Source organism: Anomalospiza imberbis, chromosome 1 (assembly GCF_031753505.1).
Source record: "Anomalospiza imberbis isolate Cuckoo-Finch-1a 21T00152 chromosome 1, ASM3175350v1, whole genome shotgun sequence".
Classification (NCBI taxonomy): domain Eukaryota; kingdom Metazoa; phylum Chordata; class Aves; order Passeriformes; family Viduidae; genus Anomalospiza; species Anomalospiza imberbis.
The window spans coordinates 141628149-141650065 of NC_089681.1; the positions used below are offsets into that span (position 1 = coordinate 141628149).

Here is a 21917-nt window from a genome sequence, read left to right on the forward strand (position 1 = left end):
TAGCTTTCCCTAGGCAGCACAGTCAGAGGGAGGATTATTCAGCACATTAATAAAGAAGAAAATATGAGGCTCACAGAGACCTGCTCTACACCCTCTCTTTCCACAAAAATACAATATATTCAGTCACACATAACCCACATTTTGATGTAAGGAAAGGAAATCCCTGTGCAAGTCTAGTGTTTCAAAGACTATTTCAATTATACCCCTAAATATCTGTAACCTCACTGCCAGCCACTTCTTTGTTCCTATTATTTGCTGGCTGTGTATCTGCCTTTTGTTCAGACTTCTGCCATTCCGTTTCCTAAGCCCTCAACATGCTTCTTTCTTCCCATATTTTAGTCAGCTACTTCACATCACCTACTCCCATCCAGCTCAGGGATGTTCTTTGGGACATCCAGTGCGAGCTAGGGGTTACAGCCAGAGTGCTCACTGCAGTCACAGGTTCCTGTTTGTCACTGAAATTACCACAATTGCTACCACAGGTACGATATAAAATGGAGAGAAAAAAATGAGCTGCAGCAGTCTTTATGGCAAGCAGATAAATGCACACTGTGGATTGATATATGCATATATATATATATATATTCTTCTCTTATGGCTACTTTTTTTTTTAAGTCATGAGTGTGGTTTTGTTCCCCATGCAGAGCTGGGGACAGCAGAGCTCTCTGTGACACATCAGCCCCTCAATCCTCAGCTCCCTACTTGCACACAGATCTTGATTTCACTCCTCTTGAAGCCTCAGAATAGAGGGGGTTGTAGATGCATCACCAAGTTGTGGGAAAATGGACTGATGACATGGGTAAACACACCCCTCATTTCTAACCATAGACCTACCCCTCATGTAAGCACTAACACAGGGGCAATGGTTTCAATTTCCAGAGAAATATGTCCTTTTCCTGTTTTTGTTTTTGTTTTTGTTTTTGGTTTTTTTTGGGTTTTTTTTGAGGGAGAAGATGGGGAGAAGAGCTCTTTGCCTCTTTGGCAGCATTTTCTGTGGGACATGGCCCACTCCTGAAGTGGCAGGCAGCATCCTGGCAGCTCAGTGCCCACAGAGCTCTGCACAAGGATCAAGGATCTGCCTTGGGACAGTGGGGTGCAGGACCGTGCCCACAGCACATCCCTGCAGACAGCTTTTCCAGCATCACTGCCCTTTCATGTCTTGACTATCTCTTATTACAAAATTAAAGCCATTCTAAGAATGTGATAGGGCTGCCAGGGAAGAAGATAAGAGAAAATAATGCAGGACTTGTCAGTGCTATGTAACATCAAGAAATTTTCCTTCCCTAAACAAACCTGAAATGGAAACCTGAACTTATTCAGTGTGAGTAGAGGGTATTAAAAAAAAAAAAAACCTCCTCTGTGATCAGAGCTCAATTAAGCTGCCTTGAAAATTATTCCAAATACACTTTTTTCAGATAACAATAGACAATCCTTTTGACTGATTTGTTAAAAAAGGTAAAGAAAGAGCATAAAATTATTGCTTATCAGAGAGAGAAGCAGCACCATTTAAAATAACATGAAATTGTATCCCATGAATTATTCAGAAGGGCTGATGTTACACTATCATTATTTCTGGCTTTCCTTTTTACTGCATTGCATTTTGTGTAAGTTGTCTCCTCACAATAAAAGAGGTGTGGGTTTTCTTAATTAATCAAACCTGATTTTCCTGATTATTTTTTTTTCTAATTTAAAATGAATATATTTTGAGCAGTGAGCTGTCTTCACAGTGTCATGCTGAAAAAGAAGATGGATTTCACTACCACTAGCAGGGTCTAAAACATGCAGTGCAATAGTCACTTGCATACTGACTGGTGCTTCTCTACGTGTCATGCCAGCTGCTGAGAAACCAAAGTGTGATCCCAGTTGTATTCTGGCATTAGCAGTTGTAAACTCCATCCTGTTCTGTGTGAATCAGGCTCACTGAATTTTGCAGCTCTCTGATGCACAGCGCCTGTGATTCAGTTTGCTGATTGCAGGTACCAGTCTACACCTCCTGCGATTTCCTCATGATTTTGAAATTCCTTTTCAAACACAAAAATATGCAAGGCTAAAAACTCATTCTTATGGAAAGTCCTAATGATCATAGCCCACTAGAATAATTCTTTTAAAATCAGTGGAAGCATTGACTGGACTAGCCAAAACTCACTTGTTTTCTTGGTAGAGCTGTGTCCCCAAGCAGGTGGGTGTAGGCATTTTGTGTTTATGGCCACGACTGACCTAAAAGCCCAGCTCTCAACCATAGTCCATAGGATGTCTGCCAGTTCTCCACATCCAGCTTATCTGCTGAGCAAACCTTCATATTTTTGCTTGCTTGCTCTCTCTTTTGTCAACATCTTTCTGAAGCATTTCTGTTACAAGCTCTGTGGCTGCAGGCCTGGCGTTTTGGGAGGTCACATAGCCCTGTTTGCTTCCTGTGTGTAATAGTTCAGCTCAAGGGAAAATGAGCATCCTTGAATATACTAGCATTGATACAATTATCCTTAATTGTTGTGGGGGAAAAAAGCTGAAAAAATATCTCACAAAGTTTAAACAGAAGGGGGGAAAATGTAAAGGCCCTAGATTTTTTCTGCTTGCCCTCTTATGATTTGGGGAGTTTTGATCAGTATTTTGCTGCTTGGAAGAGAAATCTTACTAAGAGCATATCTCCACAGTGTAGAAAGGTTTATTCTTCTGGCTGTCTATAGGTCTTCAGAGTTCATGAAGAGAAGCTGGCAATACTGAGATGTAATTTAGACTATCAAAAAGCAAATATCTAAACTAGGCCAAATGAATCACCTCCTAGGAAAATTCCCCTCCTTTGACTATAAAGAGAATCTAAAGCAATTAGCTCAGCTACGGACATCTAAACTCTAGTTATCCAGAACAGCTGAAATGAATCTCCCTGCTGGTGTCAGCAAAGTGGAAATGGCTTATAATAAAACCCAGTTTCTTTTTCAACAGCTCAGCTATGATGTGAAAGTCTGCACAATCACTGACAGACAAAAAATGAACATTGGGGTTCAAGGTTCTCCCTGCCTGGCTGTGAGACGAGTTCCTGCTTCTTAGACCCAGGGTGGGCTCAGGATTCCAGCAGAGCACCAAAAAGGATTGTTACCCCACTGGGTCATTAGACTGGATATGCGGTCAACGGCAATGTGCCATTTATGTGTACATTTTTGTTTTATAATGCAACTAATTAATTGACAGAATTTGTCAAGATAAAATGTAGTGAATTCCCTCCCTGCTCTCGTAGCTGTCCTCAACAGGGTGTTAGCCAGGACCCAGCCACTATGCTGACACAGCTTCCCAATTTCCTTTCCCCTGCTCCGTTTCCTTTCCAAATTGAAAACTATTAGATGTCTTTAGGCAAATAATAGAAACGTAATGCAAGTGTCTGTTATAAATTGTTCACTAGTTACTTTTAGCCTAATGTCTCCTCAAACATTACTTTGCAGAAGGCAGTGAGGGTAGGAAATGCCTCATGAACTCTGACAATCAGTGGGTCAGGAGTTAAGGTCATAATCATGTAGCCCATTTCTCCTTGTTTGTCAAATAACCTGGATGCAGTTACATCCCTGGATCTTTCACCTGAGATTGACTTCCCTCAGTAGGAACATGAGTCTTGTGGGGAGCAATCTTTGTCCTGGGTCAAACCCCCTGTACATCCCTAAGCAGAGCAGGTGCCATACTGCTGTTGATGCCAGTTACTGTTCATGTAGGATTCTGCCACTCACAAAGCCACAGCTTTCCTAGGCATGGCTTGAGGATGTGCACAGTCTGAATCTGCTACATGTCTGAGGTTAAATTAGTCAGTGTTTGTGAGGGAACTTGACTTTCATAAATAGAAATTGCTTGAGAAATTTGAAGTACTCTGCAAGCAAAATAAAATAGGAAGTAAACATTAATAACAAGAGTTAGTAATTACTGGTTTAATGCAAAATAGACAAATGTACAGAAGTGCCTATTAATTCTGAATCACCGAAGCAAATATCTAGGCTCCAGAGCTGGAAATGCTGCCTAAAATGCCAGTGTGATTAGTCAATGCTAAAATCTGCCTTCATCAGCTAAGCATCATGTCTTGTTCTCAGAGAAAAATTCCTCCCATGTTCACTGGCAATAATATCAAACATTACACAGGGGATAAACCTCCAGCTCTGTGTGTGTACCAAACAAGGCATGCAAGAGGACAATCTGTTAGCATGTATGCTCCTGAACACAGCGGACACGTCAGGTTGTTGGAAGTATTTCTCATCATGCTGGGTGCCCTCACAGGCAGCATTGAGCAGTGCTACATTGGTCACAGATCACTTTCTCCATTTGGCTCCCCAGTGAGGTGTAAATATTTCAGAGCTAATGCATAAGTCATGTACACCTGGGTTTCCAAGTGCCACAGCAGTGAGACATAACTCTTGGGTATTTCTGAGCATAGAGGAGCATGGATTATTTTCTGATACTGCAAATGGAAAATACATGGAGAACTTTAATGTTTAACACTCAGACTGGTTCTGCAAATTCTTGGAAGCCATTGCCTCCCAGCCCCAGGCAACATCTAAGTGATGTTCTGCAAACACGTGCACCTTGCCAGGACTGGCAAACACCCCAGGCTGTGTCCACACATGGCACCTACTGGGGCCCCATATCACTGGAAGCCAACATATGGAGTTAATTCACCCAAACATGAAAACCCCAAGCACACTGGCTATTGCTGTGCAGGTGGACATTGTGAAAGCAAACATCATCAGAGGGATTAATATTATTGCTACATCTGATAGGTGTTGGGCACCTTTCTGTTTTGTTTATTAATAAATCCAGACCATACAGAAAATCCTGAATGCATTCATCAGCTTACCCTCATCTGAGAGGAGAAAAAGATTTAAGTTTATTTGTGAATAAAATGATTGAAAAAATAAAAGACATCACACTGTGTAGTGGGCTGGCTGGGGAGTGAGGAAGGTGTAGATCCCAGAGAGCAGGAGGGCTTACCCAGGTGGTTTGCTCTGTATTTTCAGAGCCTGGTGCTTTGGCTAAGAGGTGAAGGGGGAGAGGAGGAGGTACACCAGGGGCTTGCTAATGTTAGGAGAAGGAAGCAGTTGGTCTCTCTGCCCTGAGAAGGAGTATTGACAGAGGTCCTCAGGGGCAGACAGAGAGGCTCACAAGTTTCTGTAGGAGGGAATTGCCTCCTGGTGTACTCCTGCTGTGCTGAGGTAAATAAGGCTGTATCTACATCTATCTCTAAATAAAATAGAAGAAAAAAATAGCTGATGCTTTTCATGGACCTTCCAACCAAGGAAAATACTACATACTGTTGAGGAAAATATACACTGCTTTTTGAGATGCTGAGTGGGACTCAAACACCTCAGTGGCAGGCAGTGGCCCATGAAATGTTTGATGTTCATCCATGTGAAAGACACTGTTAACTAGATGGACATGTCACTATCTAAGATACCTATTATTCTTCTCATGAAAGCAGTGACCCTAAAGCAAAGCAATTTCAATGTACAGACTATAAGCACATTTCTTTGTAGGGAATGAGTAATTTTTCCACCTCAACTTTTTGCCTAATAATAAAACTTGAATAAACACAAAGGGTTTTTCTCCTCTCCATTTCTCCCATGTGTTCCCATCTTCACTTCTTGGGTTTTCAAAATTTCCAGCTCTTTTTTTTTCTCCCCAATAAATACTCCAAAACACTTTTTTAGGGCCACATCTATAGTAACAAATAGAGATTAAGCTCTCAGCACAGGCATACAATGATGTATACTTTGTCACTAGTACCTGTAACAACTTCTGTATGAAACTCTCATAACCAGGGGCTCAGATGGGATTAACTGAATTTTTCACAGTACTTACCCCACTCCTACAAATGCCACAATGATGCAATGCCACATTACTACTAAACCTTTTGGATTACTGATGTAGCTTTTGTATTGATACAGGCATGAAATAATTTTGATATAATTTGCAATTATATTCATTAAGCATGGCTACAACATGTCATCCACTACTAGTCCCGATGCTGTGTGGAGATTATGAAGGGCTGTTGATGGTATTTACTAACTGGGAAATCATTGGCAGCACCAATCCTTCTGTTAAAATATTATCTCCTTCTCCATTCAACACTTTTGTCATTTAACACCAATAGATTTTATAAGGGAACATGGCCCCAAACATGCCAAGCCAAAAAAGAATCTCTGCAGTTTTTCAGTTTTTATGCAATTCAATAGACTTCTTAAGAGGAAAAAATATTTTTGCTGACTCTATAAAATTATTCCTAAAGCTTTTCTAAAGCTAAAGTAATACCATAGAAACAGCATCACCATGGCCCATGGGAATATTGTTTCCATTCCTCCTATGGGTATTTGCAGTCTCAGACCTGTCTTCTTCACTGACTTGTCACACTTTGAGGTCTTGATTCAGTTACCTAAACATGGGTGTGTGTTTTCACTGAGCCTCTGTATGGATTTCCATGTGAGATGTATGGGGAGTGTGTAGAGCCTCCTGGACTTCCCAGACTGCAGCCAGACGTTAGGCAGGACATCTCAGGTGACACTACCTGGGCAGAGCAACACCAGCAATCTGAGCCACTGTGCTGTACTGTGCAGCTGTTTGCCCACACACAGCCATTGTGTCAAACACAGTCCTACACTCAGAGGCTACTTTGTCACTTCTAGAGGAAGCATCTATCAGGCAAAAAACTTATTTTTCCCAAGAGCTGCTCTCTTGCTTTTTGGTATTCAGAGAGATGAGCCCAGAGATGAGTTTCTCAAGAGATCATTTCATTTTGGGCTCAGTTCATTCTAAATTCTACTTTGAAATTGTCCACAGGGATGAATAAGCTATGTTTTAGGGGGAAACCCAGGTCCCCTTGAAGTCTCTAAGCAGTTTGCAACTGTCTCCAAGTAAATTAGGATCTATTCCTAGAAAGTGTCTATCTGGACCAAGTAAAGGACATCTTTCAACTGCCATCAACATTATGTAGAGAGGCAACAGGTGAACAAAGCTGGTCTCAGTGATAAATGCTCCATCCCAGAGACCACTCTGAAAAGAGCACTGATGTAGCTGCTCTTGGAGAAACTGAAAGGAAACTGGGCTGAAAGTCAAATCTGTTAGGGTATTTTCTTCATTATTTTTAAAAAGAGCAGCCCCAGAAGCATTACTTCAATTTTTTTAGTACTTAGAATGCAACAGCAATGAAACCTAACATTACAGGGAGTATGTGCTCCCACCAGAAAATGTCTTCAACAGCTCATAAAAACCTGGCCATTTATCAGCACGGCAGGAGATCTTTATTACCTCCCTACAGCTTATGCTCTGCTATGATGTAGTTATTGATTTAACAAGTAAACTTCATGGCGAGCTTTCATCTTGGAATTAACAGCAAGACTGAAATATAGACCTTATTATTCTAATAACACAGAGATGTGGGATTCCTGCATATTCCAAAGGCCATATCATCACCTTAACAAGCATCCCATTAGGGCTATCTGGCTGCCACATTAAAGTGTATGCTGTGAGGACTTGAACAATCATGGTATCATACTCACCCCCAGCAATTTCACAGCACTTTTGTTTTTCTTCCTACAGGTTTGGACATCAGGCAAGCTCAGGTTATTGTGCTGTCATCGGGTACCAAATGTATAAATGGGGAATACATAAATGACCAAGGGCTTGCGGTCAACGACTGCCATGCAGAAATTGTGGCAAGAAGGGCATTTGTTCACTTCCTCTACTCACAGCTGGAGCTACACTTAAGGTAACCGAATTCTGTTGATTTTTGGGGGCTGTTATATGGCCTTCAGTGGAACAGATCCATCCTCCAGACAACTGAACTATTTGTTTCTTTATGTCATTTTTTCTGAGTGTTTAGGTGATGAAGGAACAATACACTGCACCAAAAAAAAGGAGAGTTAAGTAGTCTAAAGTGTGGGTCATGAGCTGCTTTACTTCAGCTGATTCTCTTTCAGTAGCGATTAGATATGACTCATAAAGCTGGGCTTTATGAAGCCTGATGATTTTGTACAAATCTTTACGTGCAGGCTTATTAGCATCATTCACTGACCAGAGACTTGAAGGGAGTAATTTTGCTTAATGCAGCCATTTTCCTGTCTTCCTTGCTGCTGCTGAAAGATCTCAAAGAAGTGATTTATTGATCATTAATGTCTTCATTGACTCACTACAGAACCAATGATTGTTAACAGCACAGCAAACTTTGTGCCAAAGTGCAAGATGCTATCACTTACTCCTTCTTTATGCTGTTTTAAAATGTTATAGCATGTAGAATCATTACAGTGGAATTATTGTTCTTGTCTTCAGCCAAATCCACCTTGTTACCATTTAAATGGCTAATGGGTCATTCACTGCCTGGAAGATGGTAATAAGTGGGATACCTCACCTCAGAATACTGTCTTTTCTCTGATCATGTCTATCAACAATCTGGAAGAGGTTATGTAGTGCTTGGTTATAAGCTTTGCAGAGGACACCAAAATGTGGGAAGGACCAGTCACTGTGCTTGAGAGTGGGTCTGTCGTCCCAGCAGGCTGGAGGGCTGGACCAGCAGGAACTTTGACAGAAAACTCAGCAAGGACAAATGCAAAGTCCCACACCAAGGAAGAAGGAATGACCTTCCTCCTTGCCACCAAGAAGGAAAGAAATACAGGCTGGGGAGCAGCTCTGCTGAAAGGGGACAGGGCTTGCAGGCAGACAGGAACCAGGACATTAGCTAGTGGTGTGCCTAAGAGCAGAGAGGGTCAGCAGGATCCTGGGACGTATGAAGAGTCTGCTAAGGGATGTGTGCATCCACCTCTAACCAGCACCCATTACAGCCCATCTACAATGCTATGTGCAGTTTTGTGTGCCCCAAAGGAAAGACATCAATCATCTGACACAGATTCAGCAGAGGCTGCCCAGAGTCTCAGGGGCCAGAGCACTTGGGCTGTGTGGAAGTGCTGACAGGTCTAGACCTGGTCAGCCTGCAGGTGGGATGGCAGAGCCAGCAAAGCAAGTAAGCAACACAGTGGAGCTGACACCTTCACCGAGGTGTGCAGTGGGAAGGTGACAGACAAGAGCACACACTGAAACAAGAGCAGCTCAGCCTCAGTGAGTATGAGGACTGATTTTCCCCATGGGGATAGGCTAGCAGTGGGACAGATCACTCAGAAGGCTTGTGCAGTCTCCCTCTCATCTTGGACATTTTCAAAATCTGAGTGCATAGAACCTTGAGCAATCTGTCAAACTACTTTAAGAAGGAGGTTGGGATAGAGATTTAAGGGCCTTACCAGCCTGAATTATCCTATGATGTGAAAACTAAGCAGAAGTGGTGCTGAGGTGGCATTTATTATATAGAAGGAGCCAAGAAATGAAGGAAAACAAACAAAAAACCTCTTTCTCTATAGGTCATTTTTCTGCCCTTCATTCTTGAGTGCATATTCATGTGACTTTTTCTGAAGGCCATTAAACTCAGTGCAAAAACTTCTTTGACTTCAGAAGGTTTTGCATTAAGTCACAGACACAAGGGTTAATCTAAGCAGGACTGTGTGTTCTTGTGAGCACCTGTGATACCGTTGCACCTAAGCAACAATAACAGGAATAATGGCTATTTTAACTTCAGGCTGGAGTTGAAGACAAGAGAGTATATTGAGTACATGGGTTTGGCTAACAAAGAGGGACAAGAGCATTGAAGGGTTTAATCAAAAACAATATTCTCTCTATTTCATTCTGAATTGCTTTCAAGTTTACATTAAATTATTATGTTTTCAGCAGTGTAGCAGCCCTAGTACTTGCTTTGTGCTATGGTCTCTTGGGAAAAAAGTGCTAACACTGTATCTTAAACTATTGTATTGATCCACCTCCCTAACATGTTCAGTCATATTATTGCTTTATTTGGATCAATGTTAACAGCCTTTTGTTAAGAAAATCCTCAGTGCAGCACGAGCTCTGTTCACAGTAACTTCATATCACTCTCTGTTCAGCCAAGACCAGGCACCACTGCTTGCCTGACCAGCACACACCCATAAAAATCTCAACCAAAATTGTCAAGGCTAACCACCTTTGAATGACAGGGCTGGAGTTACTATCAAATCAGATTCTGCTTCCTTAAAGTCCATGGAGAAGCAAAACTGTGTGTTGTGATATATTTTTCAATTTTAATATTTATTACTACACACAGTGTTCTGCCATCATCGGGAGTTTTGTCCTGTGGTGACAAAATGGGGGGTTCAAAATGAAATAAAAAATACATTTTCTGCACATTGAAATCATATTTACTCCTTTTTCTCTGGAAAAAAGAGAGACATCTTCTTTTCACAGAGAAAACACATGATGTTGCCACACAGCTATAAGGACAGAGTTTTTAGGACTGACATGGTAGCTCAGCTCCACCATGACTACACGTACACTATCACCTCAGGCCTGGGGGAACACGAAGTTATTGTAATGCATTTGCATTAACCTAGCCCAAATTAAACTCCTCTCCTAGGTCAGGAAACTGTTGTACAAAGTAATAAATGAACTGAACCCAAACGTAATTCTTGACTCAAAGAACTTAATTTTTCCATCATTCACTATGGAACAGGCAAGTTTGTTCTGTGGAGAACATTTCCTATTTTCCACATACCTTTCTCCCACCAAGACTACTTGCTGAGAGTAGTCTCTGCAGCTGGATTTCAAACTTCAGGAACTTCCAGTGCAAGAAATATTTTTTCTGTGTGATGCTGTCTTTGAAAAGGAACTTCTTTTCTAGAATTTAGAAATTCTATCATTGAGCTCAGTGAAAGCAAAACTCATACTTGGCTGAGTGTGGCATGAAGGTTTCTAAGAGCAAGGGCAAGCAGGATGGAAAAAGCAAGGGCCAGGGTATAAAATTAATGGCCATGAGACAGGGATTCACTGAATTGAATTTACTTCTTGGCAGTCAAGTGTTCCCCAGATCCCCAAGGCTCCTTATATCATCAGTGGAGAGAGATGGGCATCTCTGAGGTGGAGCTCAGCAGACCTGTTCAAGTATCTATTGTGGGTGAGATGAACTGCCATGTACTGGGGCAATTATTTTTCCATTTCTCTAAAAAGGGAATACTGCAATTTCTTCATATATTTAAGCTGCAGGACAATTCCATCCACAAGCCAACGTTGCAGCAATATGCAAATTAATTTTTCCCCTTCTCTTCTTATTGCTAAATGTCAGAGGTGTGACTTTCCTGACTTTTCTTGGAAAAGAGTTCCAGAAATGGAACTTTATCCTCTCTAAGAAGCAAGAGTGACAAATACTTCAAACGGAAACTTTCAACAATTCATTGTCTATAGCTTAAGTTAAATAAAAGCTAAAAGCACAACTAAAACCTGTCAGCTTCTAACCAGTGTGATTAAAACCCTTAGCCCTCCCAGATTTCATTTTTATGACAACCATAATCCTCCAGTTCTCCAGACTTTCACAAAAAAGATGAGAAGACAAAAATTTTCTGATGTACAAAAGGACAAGAAAGACCTTTTGAGAAGCTTTTTCTAAGAATCACCGTAAAAAAGCACACAAATTCGAGAGTCTGATTCTCTTGCAATGGTGATAGGAAAATTGATATCATTTTCAGTGGTATTATTTATATCAACTGGCCAAAAGGGAAGAAAAGAAAATACAACTCTTCTTTTTTAATGAAAAACAAAATTATTAGAGTATCCTTAAAATAAATCACCACCATAGTAGGCTTGCTGCTGTAGTGCACCCTTCAGGTGCTAGGGAGATGATTTTACCAGAAGGTAAGCTCTTTCAGCAAGTCAGATGCAAACCACAGTTAATTTTATATATAAAAAGCAAGGAATAGTCTTAATCCAGTCCAGTTAAATTACTTTTTCCAGGAAAATCAGCTAATTGTTACACATCTACTAAGCCTGCTGTTAGTTTCTCTGGGATTCTTTCTTGTAGTACGTAGTACTAGAAACTTCCTGTACATATAATTTACGTGCAGAGAAAACTGCTCCTCTGCTTGTCAGTCTTTGTTTCACCAAAATGCTTCATATATATTAAACCATAAGCGTGTGCTAAAATATCTTCTTCAAGGCAGCTCAAAAACATGGGTATGTGTTATGCTGAATAGTGAAATTAAGCAAAAGATTAGAATTTAGCACGTTCTTAAATGCTCCACTTGAATGAGCCTCAAATCCTAACTCCCAAAGAAATTTGTAACAGGCAAAGGTTTAGGGATGAATTCTACTCTTTTAGCCACTGCCAGTATGCAGAAATGACACTTTAATGCCACCCCCTGAATGATAGGGATCTGTAGGCTCACTGTGGGCTCCTCTCTCCATTGCTTTGTGCAGGTTGTGTATGGCTGTGCAAAGGACATTGTAAAGAACAGCTGCAAAGTCATCTTCCCTTTCACAGTTCAAAACACCTGTCCCAGAGGCAAGGCACGAGGTACTGGTGCTGGAGTAGAGGTGATTTTGCAGAGGTGCATCTCATGCTTTATCTGGACCATTTTTAACAGATCCCTGGGTCCCCGTGGGTTTTGAAATACAGGAAACATCCCATGCACAATAATCTTTACTAAGCCATGGCAGATGATGTTGCAACCTAAACTCTTTTCCAACAATACTCACTGAGTTTTGTTATGAATCCTATTCAGCCACAATGCAAAAATGAACCTCATGTTTGAGTTCAGCTCCTAAAAAACCATCCCAAAGGCAGGTCAGGACCCTATGTGATATGAAGAACCTCAGCCTGCTGGAGGAGAGGGTCAAGCTGCCTTGCCCTCCAGCCCTGCCAACTATTTTTAGAGCAGCTGTCTATCATCCAACCTGGCACCCACACTGGCCACAGACCCTTGTTGGTGCTCAGGAAGAGGTAAGAGAGCAAGGTTAATCAGTGAAATACAATGACCAGTGAAAACAGGACGGAAGCTGAACTCCTGAAATCCAGCCCAAAGCATGACTGCTCCAACCCTACATAGCAACTGTCTCCAAGTACTGTAAGCTGCCCCCCCACACTCTGGTGAGATTTAATGTAATAATAGCAGGCATTTGGACAGCACAGCTTTGTATTCTCCCAGCTGATTTTGCAGTGAATTATTTAAAACTACCTGCAATTGCTCTAAAGTCCAAGCAGCAGGACTTACAGAGATTTTATTATTTCAGAGGCTTGTATCAGGGCGATAATATAATTAGTGCAGTTGGGAAGTTCCACCACATCCAGCAGAAAATGAAGGAGCAGCATGTGGCAGCCCCAGCTCGGCAGCCGGTGTGACTCCCTGTCCCTGACAGACGAGCTAATGTGCCTGTAAATTCCTCCTGACAGCAAACGCATCCTGGCATCAAGAAATGACAAAATACCCAAACCATGGAAGAGTGACAGCCAAACAGCTTCAATAGCACAGAGGCTGCACTGGGAGAAAACAGGCAGAGGCAGCCTGGATGAAAGCCAAGGACTCGCTCAAAGGCTGAGTAAAAAGCACCCCTGTTTGCACTATCAGGAGGCAGAGAGACAGGCAGAAATCGCCTTGGTTAATGAGCTGTCCTGTAGAGAATTAAACGGGTGGGATTCTGCCTTATTAACAGCATCCTAGGAAAATCATTATACGCAGGTGCAGTTCTGTTCAGAGATTCCTCCAAAAAGAGTCTTGAGTTTTTGAGGGAAGGACCAGGCCACCAGAGGGAAAGGAGTCTCATCATAATTTCACCAATCACATTTTCACCTTCAGAATTCAAATCATGACCATTGCCCAAACACACATATTAGAGGCAGCTGTCTGTCAGAGAAATCATCCATATCTTCCCAAACGTAACCCATCAGAGGAGCTGCACAGCAGCAGAGTCTTAATGCTGTGCTGTTGCTGCAAACGGCAGCACTGGGAGGGTTTGGCCTCCCGGGCAGCTGTTGCTAATGGAATATGTGCACTGCATCCCCATCTAGCTGCTGAACCACTGCAAAGATAAAAGCTTCATCTCAATAAGTATCTTTCTCAACTCAGCTGAGAAAATCCCACACAAATTTTGTCCATCCTTAAGATTTCTTCCGATTTCCAAAAATGCCAAGTGACCAAGAGGACCCTGCTGGCCTAGGTGGAGCACTTGTAGGTGGCTTGGTTGAATAGGGGAAAAGAGCAGCACCTGGGGAGCAGGAAGGGCTGGCAGTGCTCATAAAATTTGGGTGCTTCGTTAGAGGCTGTTTTCAGTGGGGCATATGTACACACATCTCAGCTGTGGTGATTGATGTTAATGGGATTCAAACATGTGCCTAGGCATTGTGATCAGCAGAGCTGATGTGTTCACATGAGAGCCCAAGAGAACTCATTTTTTTCATGCACCAGGGCCACTTTAAAATTAGCATGTTTATGCATCCATGCATGTAAGGAAGGAGTTACCCTTCAAAAAAACCACATTTTATCATTAGAACATATCTTAAGTAAGCAAGCCAAAATCCCTTTGGCAGTTTTGACCTCCTTCACTCGTTTCTTCACCTGGAGAAGCTTATTGTTTTTCTTTTGCTGTCACTAGGTAAAATATATGATGCCGAGTGCTAATAAAAACAAACAAACAAGCAGAGGGAGAAAAGGAGAGAGAGAGAGAGAGGCAAAATTGTTTCTGATTTGGCATGTGACAAATGACCTGGAACCTCTTTTGTGATCATAGCAAACGGCGAGAAGACTGGGAGCGATCAATCTTCGTGCGATTAAAAGAAGGAGGCTACAGGCTGCGGGAGAACATCCTGTTCCATCTGTACGTGAGCACTTCACCCTGCGGAGACGCGCGCCTTAACTCCCCCTACGAAATCACAACCGACTGTAAGAGACAAATCTTCCCTCTCCTTGTCCTCCTTTGTGTGCGTTTTGTCTTTTGTTTTGTTGGTGGTTTTTCTTTTTAGATCCTTCTTGCTCTCTTTCTTTGCTGGCAGAAAGTGTTTCACTTGAGGGCAAAAACACTACAGGCTTTAGAGAGTGTGTGTCTGTGCAACTGGTGCTTGGGAAATCAGAGCTGGGCAAGGCAGCTCCACACACCTGGGGCTCTGTGGCTCTGCTGGGGAATACGTCCCTGCATTTCCTGCTTGATACATTCAACCCTTAAAGTAAATCAGTGTTTTGGAAAGCGTCCTCATGATCAAAAAGATCCTTGAAGCCACAGCCAGAGGCTGGACCAGAGGATCAGGGCTCTAACTGGAGATGCACAGACTCTTCTCAGGGTTCCCAGAGTATGGATGGGTTGAAGGGTTGCATTTTCACAGGCTGCAGCAGCTGGAATCTGAAGTAGAGCACTGATATAGGATACAGCACATCTGTAGAGTTGATTGTTCATCACACTCTCTCCAAATATCACCTGCACTTGCAGCAAATAATGGCAAGACCCTTATGGAAGGGATCCTTCCAATGAATAAATCAGGTCTTGAGCCAGTGTGTGCCCAACAGACCTGCAGAGCTTGTTGTCCATGATGACAAATCCCATCTCCACCATGACCCAGCACTCTCACCTCCTCACTCCCCAGACATGCTTGTCCCTGTCCTTGCCCTGCCCTGCTTGTCATGGCAGAGGCACGTCCTTGTTGCTTTCCCACTGCACCAGCTTTGTCCCTGCCTAGCCACATGGAATGCCCCCAGCAAGGGGCAGGGGACCCCAGAGATCAGTGCCTTGTTATCACATGCCTGTCACCCCCTGATCCAATGCACAAGGACTCTCATATCTCTGCCCCAGCTACTGCTCCCCATATGTGCATTTTACAGTGCTGCAAAGCCCATAGTGCTGGCTGCCAAATGTACACATGAGAAATGGTCCTTGCCTTGACTACCTTAAATGTGAGGCAGGCAAGACAAAAGAATGGATGGAGGAGGAAGCTTAGACACAGGAATGTAAAATTAATCACCCAAGGTCACACAAACAACCTCACTTCCTCACAGGCAAATCCATCAGACAGTAGTTTCACTCCTTTGTGATTTTTATTTGTATAAGTTATTTATTAATGATTAGGTATTATTCTGTCCAGACTAGAATTTTTTTTTCACATGTGAAACAGCAGCTTGCTGGGGCAAGAAAGCAGAATGCACCTATTCAGGAAGGAAATATGGTCCTTGCCTGACATGATTTCTGCATTGTATCTGCAGGGTTTATAAAATGAACAAGAGGATGTAAATGCTTAAAACTCAAAAATCAAATCAACAAATTCCTGATGAGTTAACAAAATGAAAAGACATAGCATCATCTTAAATCAAAATTGAAAATAAAAAAGGGATTGCTTATTAATATAAAAAAACAATGCTGATCTCTGGCCTCCTACTGTATAGGTGTATCAAGAGATACACCTATACAAAAAGGCTTTATGTTTGGTTAAAGGCACTCATGTTTTCCAGAAGCCAGGTTTCCTGGGGCACCTCTTAGCTGATATCACAATTGGAAGCACCAAAATCTGTAACTAGTTTTAAAACCTGCTCCATTCTCAAGAGCAACCAGAAGCTGTCCAGGCTGGATTCTGCTCTTCTTGGCATGAGGAAGTCCATGCTTTGGGCAGCTGACAGCCCGTGCTGCCCGATTATATGCAGCTGAACCCAGCCCTGGAGGTGAACCCTGCTTGGCTCACGGATTTCTTCACAGACCAGATAAATCTCCCAGCTAATGAGGGAATGCTTCTGTAGATAACAAGATATACAAGCAGCTGTGTTTAAAAATATATAATCACACAGTACATGACACAGACAGTAAACTTGTAGATAATCATGAAAATAATTTTCCCATTGGCTATAACACCAATTATTTTCCCAAGCAGAAGCTGAGGCAGAAAGGTCTGTGTGGCTTAGCCAAGGTTACCCAGTGATTCAGTAGCAGGAGCTGAAGAGATGCTACACCTAGCTCGTAATTCACTCTTTTAAACAGATCCCTCTACCTTTGACCTGTGCTCTTAAAATAATTTAGCACTGTGTAGAAAGCCATGTTGCCAAAAGCCGTCCTTCAGAGAGATAAGCATTTCCTCTCAGCTCACATTATCCCAGAGACATCTGGGAAGATAAGTATTTTATAATGTTTATCATTTAGATCTTCTCTTTCCTCTTTTTTTTTTTCCTAAAGAAATAACCTTTCTTTCATCCTGTAATGACAAGAAACTCCAGATGAATGTTGTTTAATTTCTTAAACAACAAAGAAACCTCTCCTAGAGCTAGCACAAGCCATCAAACATTACTGATTATTCTCTAAAGATGCATTAACATTTAAAAACGTTGTCTCACCATGTGGTTCCTGGTTTTGAGAAGGAACATGATAAGCCTTTATCAATATAGGGAGTGAGTAAAATCCACTTTTCAAATCTCCTTCCAAAAATTTCCTATTATCCACCGTGTCTTTCCAGCACCCTCAGGGAGGCCTCACATTTCCTTCTTATGAGCTTTGTTCTGGTAAAGGAGGATGTAAGCTGGCATGCTTTAGAAACCCAGTTTGCTTCTTACAGGATAGAGCAGAACCAAGTTTGTGGCATGTGTAAAAGTCTGACAGCTGCAATGCAGAGGAGAGGTCCAGGGAGCCCACACCCATACAGAAAAGTAAGAGATTAGGGACAAAGAGATAAAATTGCACTTTCATTTAAAGAAATGGCCTCCTTGAATCAGAGGTAAGCTGACTTGTTTGTTGGTAACATCCTTAGGCAGCTCTAAAAGAGAGACTAAATCCAGTTGGACCAGGCTGCTTTGAGCAGGGAGGGGTTTTCTAACTCTTTTTTGGTGCCTGTAGGTCAGGAGGTTGGATGAGCTCGCAGGAAGTGAAGTCAGAGCTTTGGGAGAAGGTACAGTCTGAGAGAGCAGGGGAAGAGGCTGAGGGGAAAGAAGCAAGAGCAGCTGAGAGCAGGAGAGGAGACCAGCCAGGGTCAGTGCTGCTGCAGGAATATGAGACTGGGAAATGCCACAGATGCTTCCTATGGGTTTGTCCTGGCTCATTCGCTCTGGTCAGTCTCCTTCCCAAACCCTTTCCATCATTTTCCAAGGTCAGCCTCAAGGTTGTAGTGCAGCTGTATGACAAAAAGGCAGCATGTTCCTGGTGTCCTCACAACTCTCATGGCTCCTTCACAAACGCTGCTTCTTCCCCTCCTTCAGTTCAGTGCCGCAGGTCAGGGAGCCTGGGACATCTCCTCTTCTGGTGCCTTCTCCCTTCATGTACATCTGAGCAGGTGTGCCTGGATTTCTGAGCTCTCCCAAGGGTAGGATCACAGCCTCAAGTCACCGTGGGTTTCCTGAGGGGCCTAAGGGAGCTGCTGTTTCCCATTATGGCACACACACTCCTGCTCATGGTGTGGAGCCCTGGGGGCAGCTCACCTCACCCTGTAGTATTTGTTGCATATTTTGCACTTTCTCCTGAATCTAGGACAAACCACAGAATAATCAAGCCCTTGATTTGCTACAGCACCATCCTAGCTAATTTAGTGATTCTTGACTCATTGGCTTTTTTTTCTTTTTTTAAAGTCTCTTGAAAAGCAAAATTAATTGCTTGAAAATTTGAGCTAAAAAAAAAAAAAAATCCTCTACTTCCCCACTCCTCCTTCCCTGGCAGTATCTTACCTTATTGTCCATCTTTTTTCTAGAGATGTGCTCTCTCTTTTTCACTACATGGATGCCAAAGAGACAGACAGAATCCGCCCCAGGGCTTGTCTCAGTTCTTCTCCCCTGGGCTGCTTTTCTATCTCTTGCTAACATGCTGTATTGCCTTGTGCCATTGACTCCCTGATAGCCCAGCTCCTGTTTTATCCCACACTTCCTTTAGGTCTGAAACACACCATTGCTTCTGCTCCACATGGGGTTTTTCTCCTGCTTGTCTATTAACCTACAGCTGTGCTGAAGCTCTCATGCACGCACATTTGACAGAACTCTCATCTAAGCAGGACCCGCTTGCAACCACGTGAGCCAGATCATTGCCTTGGCAGGTGATGTGATGAGGAGAAGATGTGCACTGCAGTTTTCAGAGAGTTGGGGAACTGAAGAGTACCCAGGAAGACACATTTGTGCTCTCTACTTCAAGTGTGCTTTCGCTGGGCAGAGCTGTGCTTTCCCTGCTTGTGATTCTGGCTGCTGGATTTGTCATTCCATTCTCAGAAAAAAATGCTCTGTTCACCCCCAAATCCAGGGCCGCTCTGAAAGGGTGCCATGCTCACACCAGCAACTCAGCATTCCGTTTTCAGATGGGGCTGACCCACATTTTGTCATCCCCAAACCAGATCCCTGAAAGTCGTATCCTGAGCAGACTGGCTGGAGGAGGCCAGATTCACACAGAGACCCTCTCAGGAGTCTGATGATCTCCTAAAACTGTCGTGAGAGTCTCAGCCCCAGAAGTCAGCATTCAGTGTCCTTCAGGGAGCTATCAGGATGGAAATACAATGAGGATGCTTATGGCAGTAACTGGGCTAGAATCACTCCCCAAACCATTGGGTTTGGTGAACAGCATTTCTAGATGTGCAAGGGGAAGAAATCTCTGCCTTCCTTTTGTCAATCCCATGTTTGGTTAAATGAACAAATTCTGTTCTTGTAAAAAGATGGTAAAAGGGGCAAGCACTTCAAGAGGAACCATCTAAGTAACTCAGAGATCTGAAAAGAAATTAGATATCTGGAAATACAAGAAAATTCAGGTTCTAACAAAGTGGTAAACTTTCCCATTACAAAAATAGAGGATAACCATAGGTCTCCCCTTGGACTTGGGCACTATTTTTTGTTTCCGTTACACAAGTGCTCCCAGGTATCGCATCTCTCCGTCACGGATGCTGGCCTGATGCAGCTTGGGAAACCATCTTGGAAATTCGTAGCTATTTGGTGCATGGAGCAGCTTCCTCCTGGGCTGTAAAGTTGATTTTATGCTGATGAATGGCCCATCTGTGGAACTGGGATGAAGGTGCATTATTTTCCTATTTTTCATATGACTGAGCAGAACATACCTTGGGGGATCTCAGAAAAAAATTATCACAGAGAACCATGCCCAGAAGTAACAGGAAACTAAAAAAATGCACACACCACTGTAGGCTGTAGTGCTGAATAATGCCTCAGGAGAAATAATCCTAGCACTGGATGAATTATTGTGGTCAGCCCAGATTGCTTTGTCATATAAAAGATGCTGCAAAAATTGCAGATACAGCAAGAGGCTCTTGCATTACTTCACAGGCTAGGGAATTAGTATTAAAGAAGGTGGAAGGGAAGCATCCTTTCACTTCATTAAGACTGGATTGGGTCTTATCCAAAAGGTTTGGGTTCAGCACCCTTTGTCAGGCTCCTCTGAGGTCACATTCCATGGAAGTGATGGCCCCTTCTGCTTGTGCCACTGACACAGCCTCAATTTATCAAAGTAAACAAAGAGGAAATACAGCAACTTTCTACAGCTGACTAGAGGTTGGTCTGTCAAGGAGCTTGTGTCCCTTCTCAGGACTGTTAGCAGGCACTAGGTTTATATGTAATTGCCCTGTTTTCTAACTTGGTCTTCCCAGGCTGCTGAAATGCTGTATCAGTGTGGCTGCTTTCACTCAAGTTAGCTTGGTAGGGAAAGCACGGTCACAGGACAGTTCCCTGTGGCTAATTCTCTCCTTTCCCTCTGCTCGAGCCATGGGTGAGGTGTGTAAGTGAAGTGTGCTCCTGGTCAGGATGGCCACAGATGACAGCAGAGCCCAGCCCAGCTGTGGTGGTCATGTGTCCCCACAGGCACTGCAGGTCTGAGCAGTGCTCTGATTTAGCTCAGGGATTTTCAGGTGTGGAAGTAGTGCTGCGTGTAGACTGTTCAAAGATTTCTTTCCAGCATCTAAAATAAATCCATGCTGGCACTGTGGGGGAGCTTTCTTGTTCTGGGGAAGGTGGGCAAAGGGATTTCAGGAGAAGAAAGTGTGGCTGAGAGGAATCAGTGGAACCCTGAGACAGGATGGGAAAGTTTGAGGGAGAGTGGGTCTGTGATGTTCAGCTGTGATGGGGAAGTGGGCGAGAGACAGCAACATAAAGCCTGTGAGGGGTGGAGAAACTCTCAGGATGAGTGAAGCCCCTCTGCATCTTCCAATGCTCAACACCCACATAGGACCTGCAGGCACTGGCTGGAGCCATCTCCAGTGCTGCAAGAAGCTTTTCCTCCCCCAGCCTCTCCTACTCACTCTTTGCTCATCGAAGGCTGCAGGGAAGGGAAAGAAAGGGAAAGGGGGGAAAGACTCCTGTCAGGGGTACCAGAATGGAGGCAGTGACTGGCCCAAGCCCTTTGCTGTGAACCCTGAGCCCTTCTGAAGCCACCTGAGGAAAAAGCTGCAGCAGCAGCTGTTGCATCTTGATGCTCAGATGGACCCATTGCTCAGCCAGAGCAACAGTGCCAGAGGGTCTGCAAATATATGGTTCACATGTTCTGGAAATCCCATCACTTCTGGTAACCCAAGCGAGAGGTCTGATGCCTTACATGTTCTGTCATTCTAAACCTTTTGCCAATCCCAAAGGTCAGTTCTAGCCCCTAAACCTGCCAGAGAAACTAGTGGTGTCCAGGCTTAGGAGAGCTGTGAAAGCACTCATGGTTTTATTGTTGGTATTATTATGCTGGAGCCCAGGATGCACCTTGGAAAGAGGCTCTCATATCACTACATTGAAGTCCTGAAGCCTTCAGTACAATTAATCAACCTGTACAAGTTTGCTGTTGCTTTATATTCCATTATTAATCTCCACCAGGCTGGGTAGTTAGGTTCTTAGTGGAGTTCTGCTAAAGCTGACTGGTGAATAACAGCTTCACTTAATGGACAGATTTTGGTCTCAAAGAACTGACTGGCTGGAAAAAAAAATCAAAACCTGTCAGGCAAAATTTAAAAGAAAATAATTGTGTGAAACTGGGATCGTATCTTATATTTTTCATACCTCCTGGTCATCAGTAACAAGGGGTAGGAAAACCCTATTTCATTTCCTCCCATGCCCAGTTCCGGGTAGGCTTTTTCATTCAAGTCCACTTAGAATCAAACAAAAACTTGAATCTGTGTCTCTCAAGTCCTGGATCAG

The 21917-nt window shown here is 43.0% G+C and overlaps 1 protein-coding gene across 1 annotated transcript in view; it reads left to right on the forward strand.

Moving 5' to 3' along the window:
* ADARB2 (adenosine deaminase RNA specific B2 (inactive)) overlaps positions 1-21917 on the forward strand; it is a 305173-nt gene that overhangs the window by 254854 nt on the left and 28402 nt on the right. The window contains exons 5-6 of the mRNA XM_068173871.1: positions 7564-7732; positions 14593-14744. Coding sequence (XP_068029972.1) covers positions 7564-7732; positions 14593-14744 — 321 coding nt within the window. The remainder of the gene's footprint in view (positions 1-7563; positions 7733-14592; positions 14745-21917) is intronic.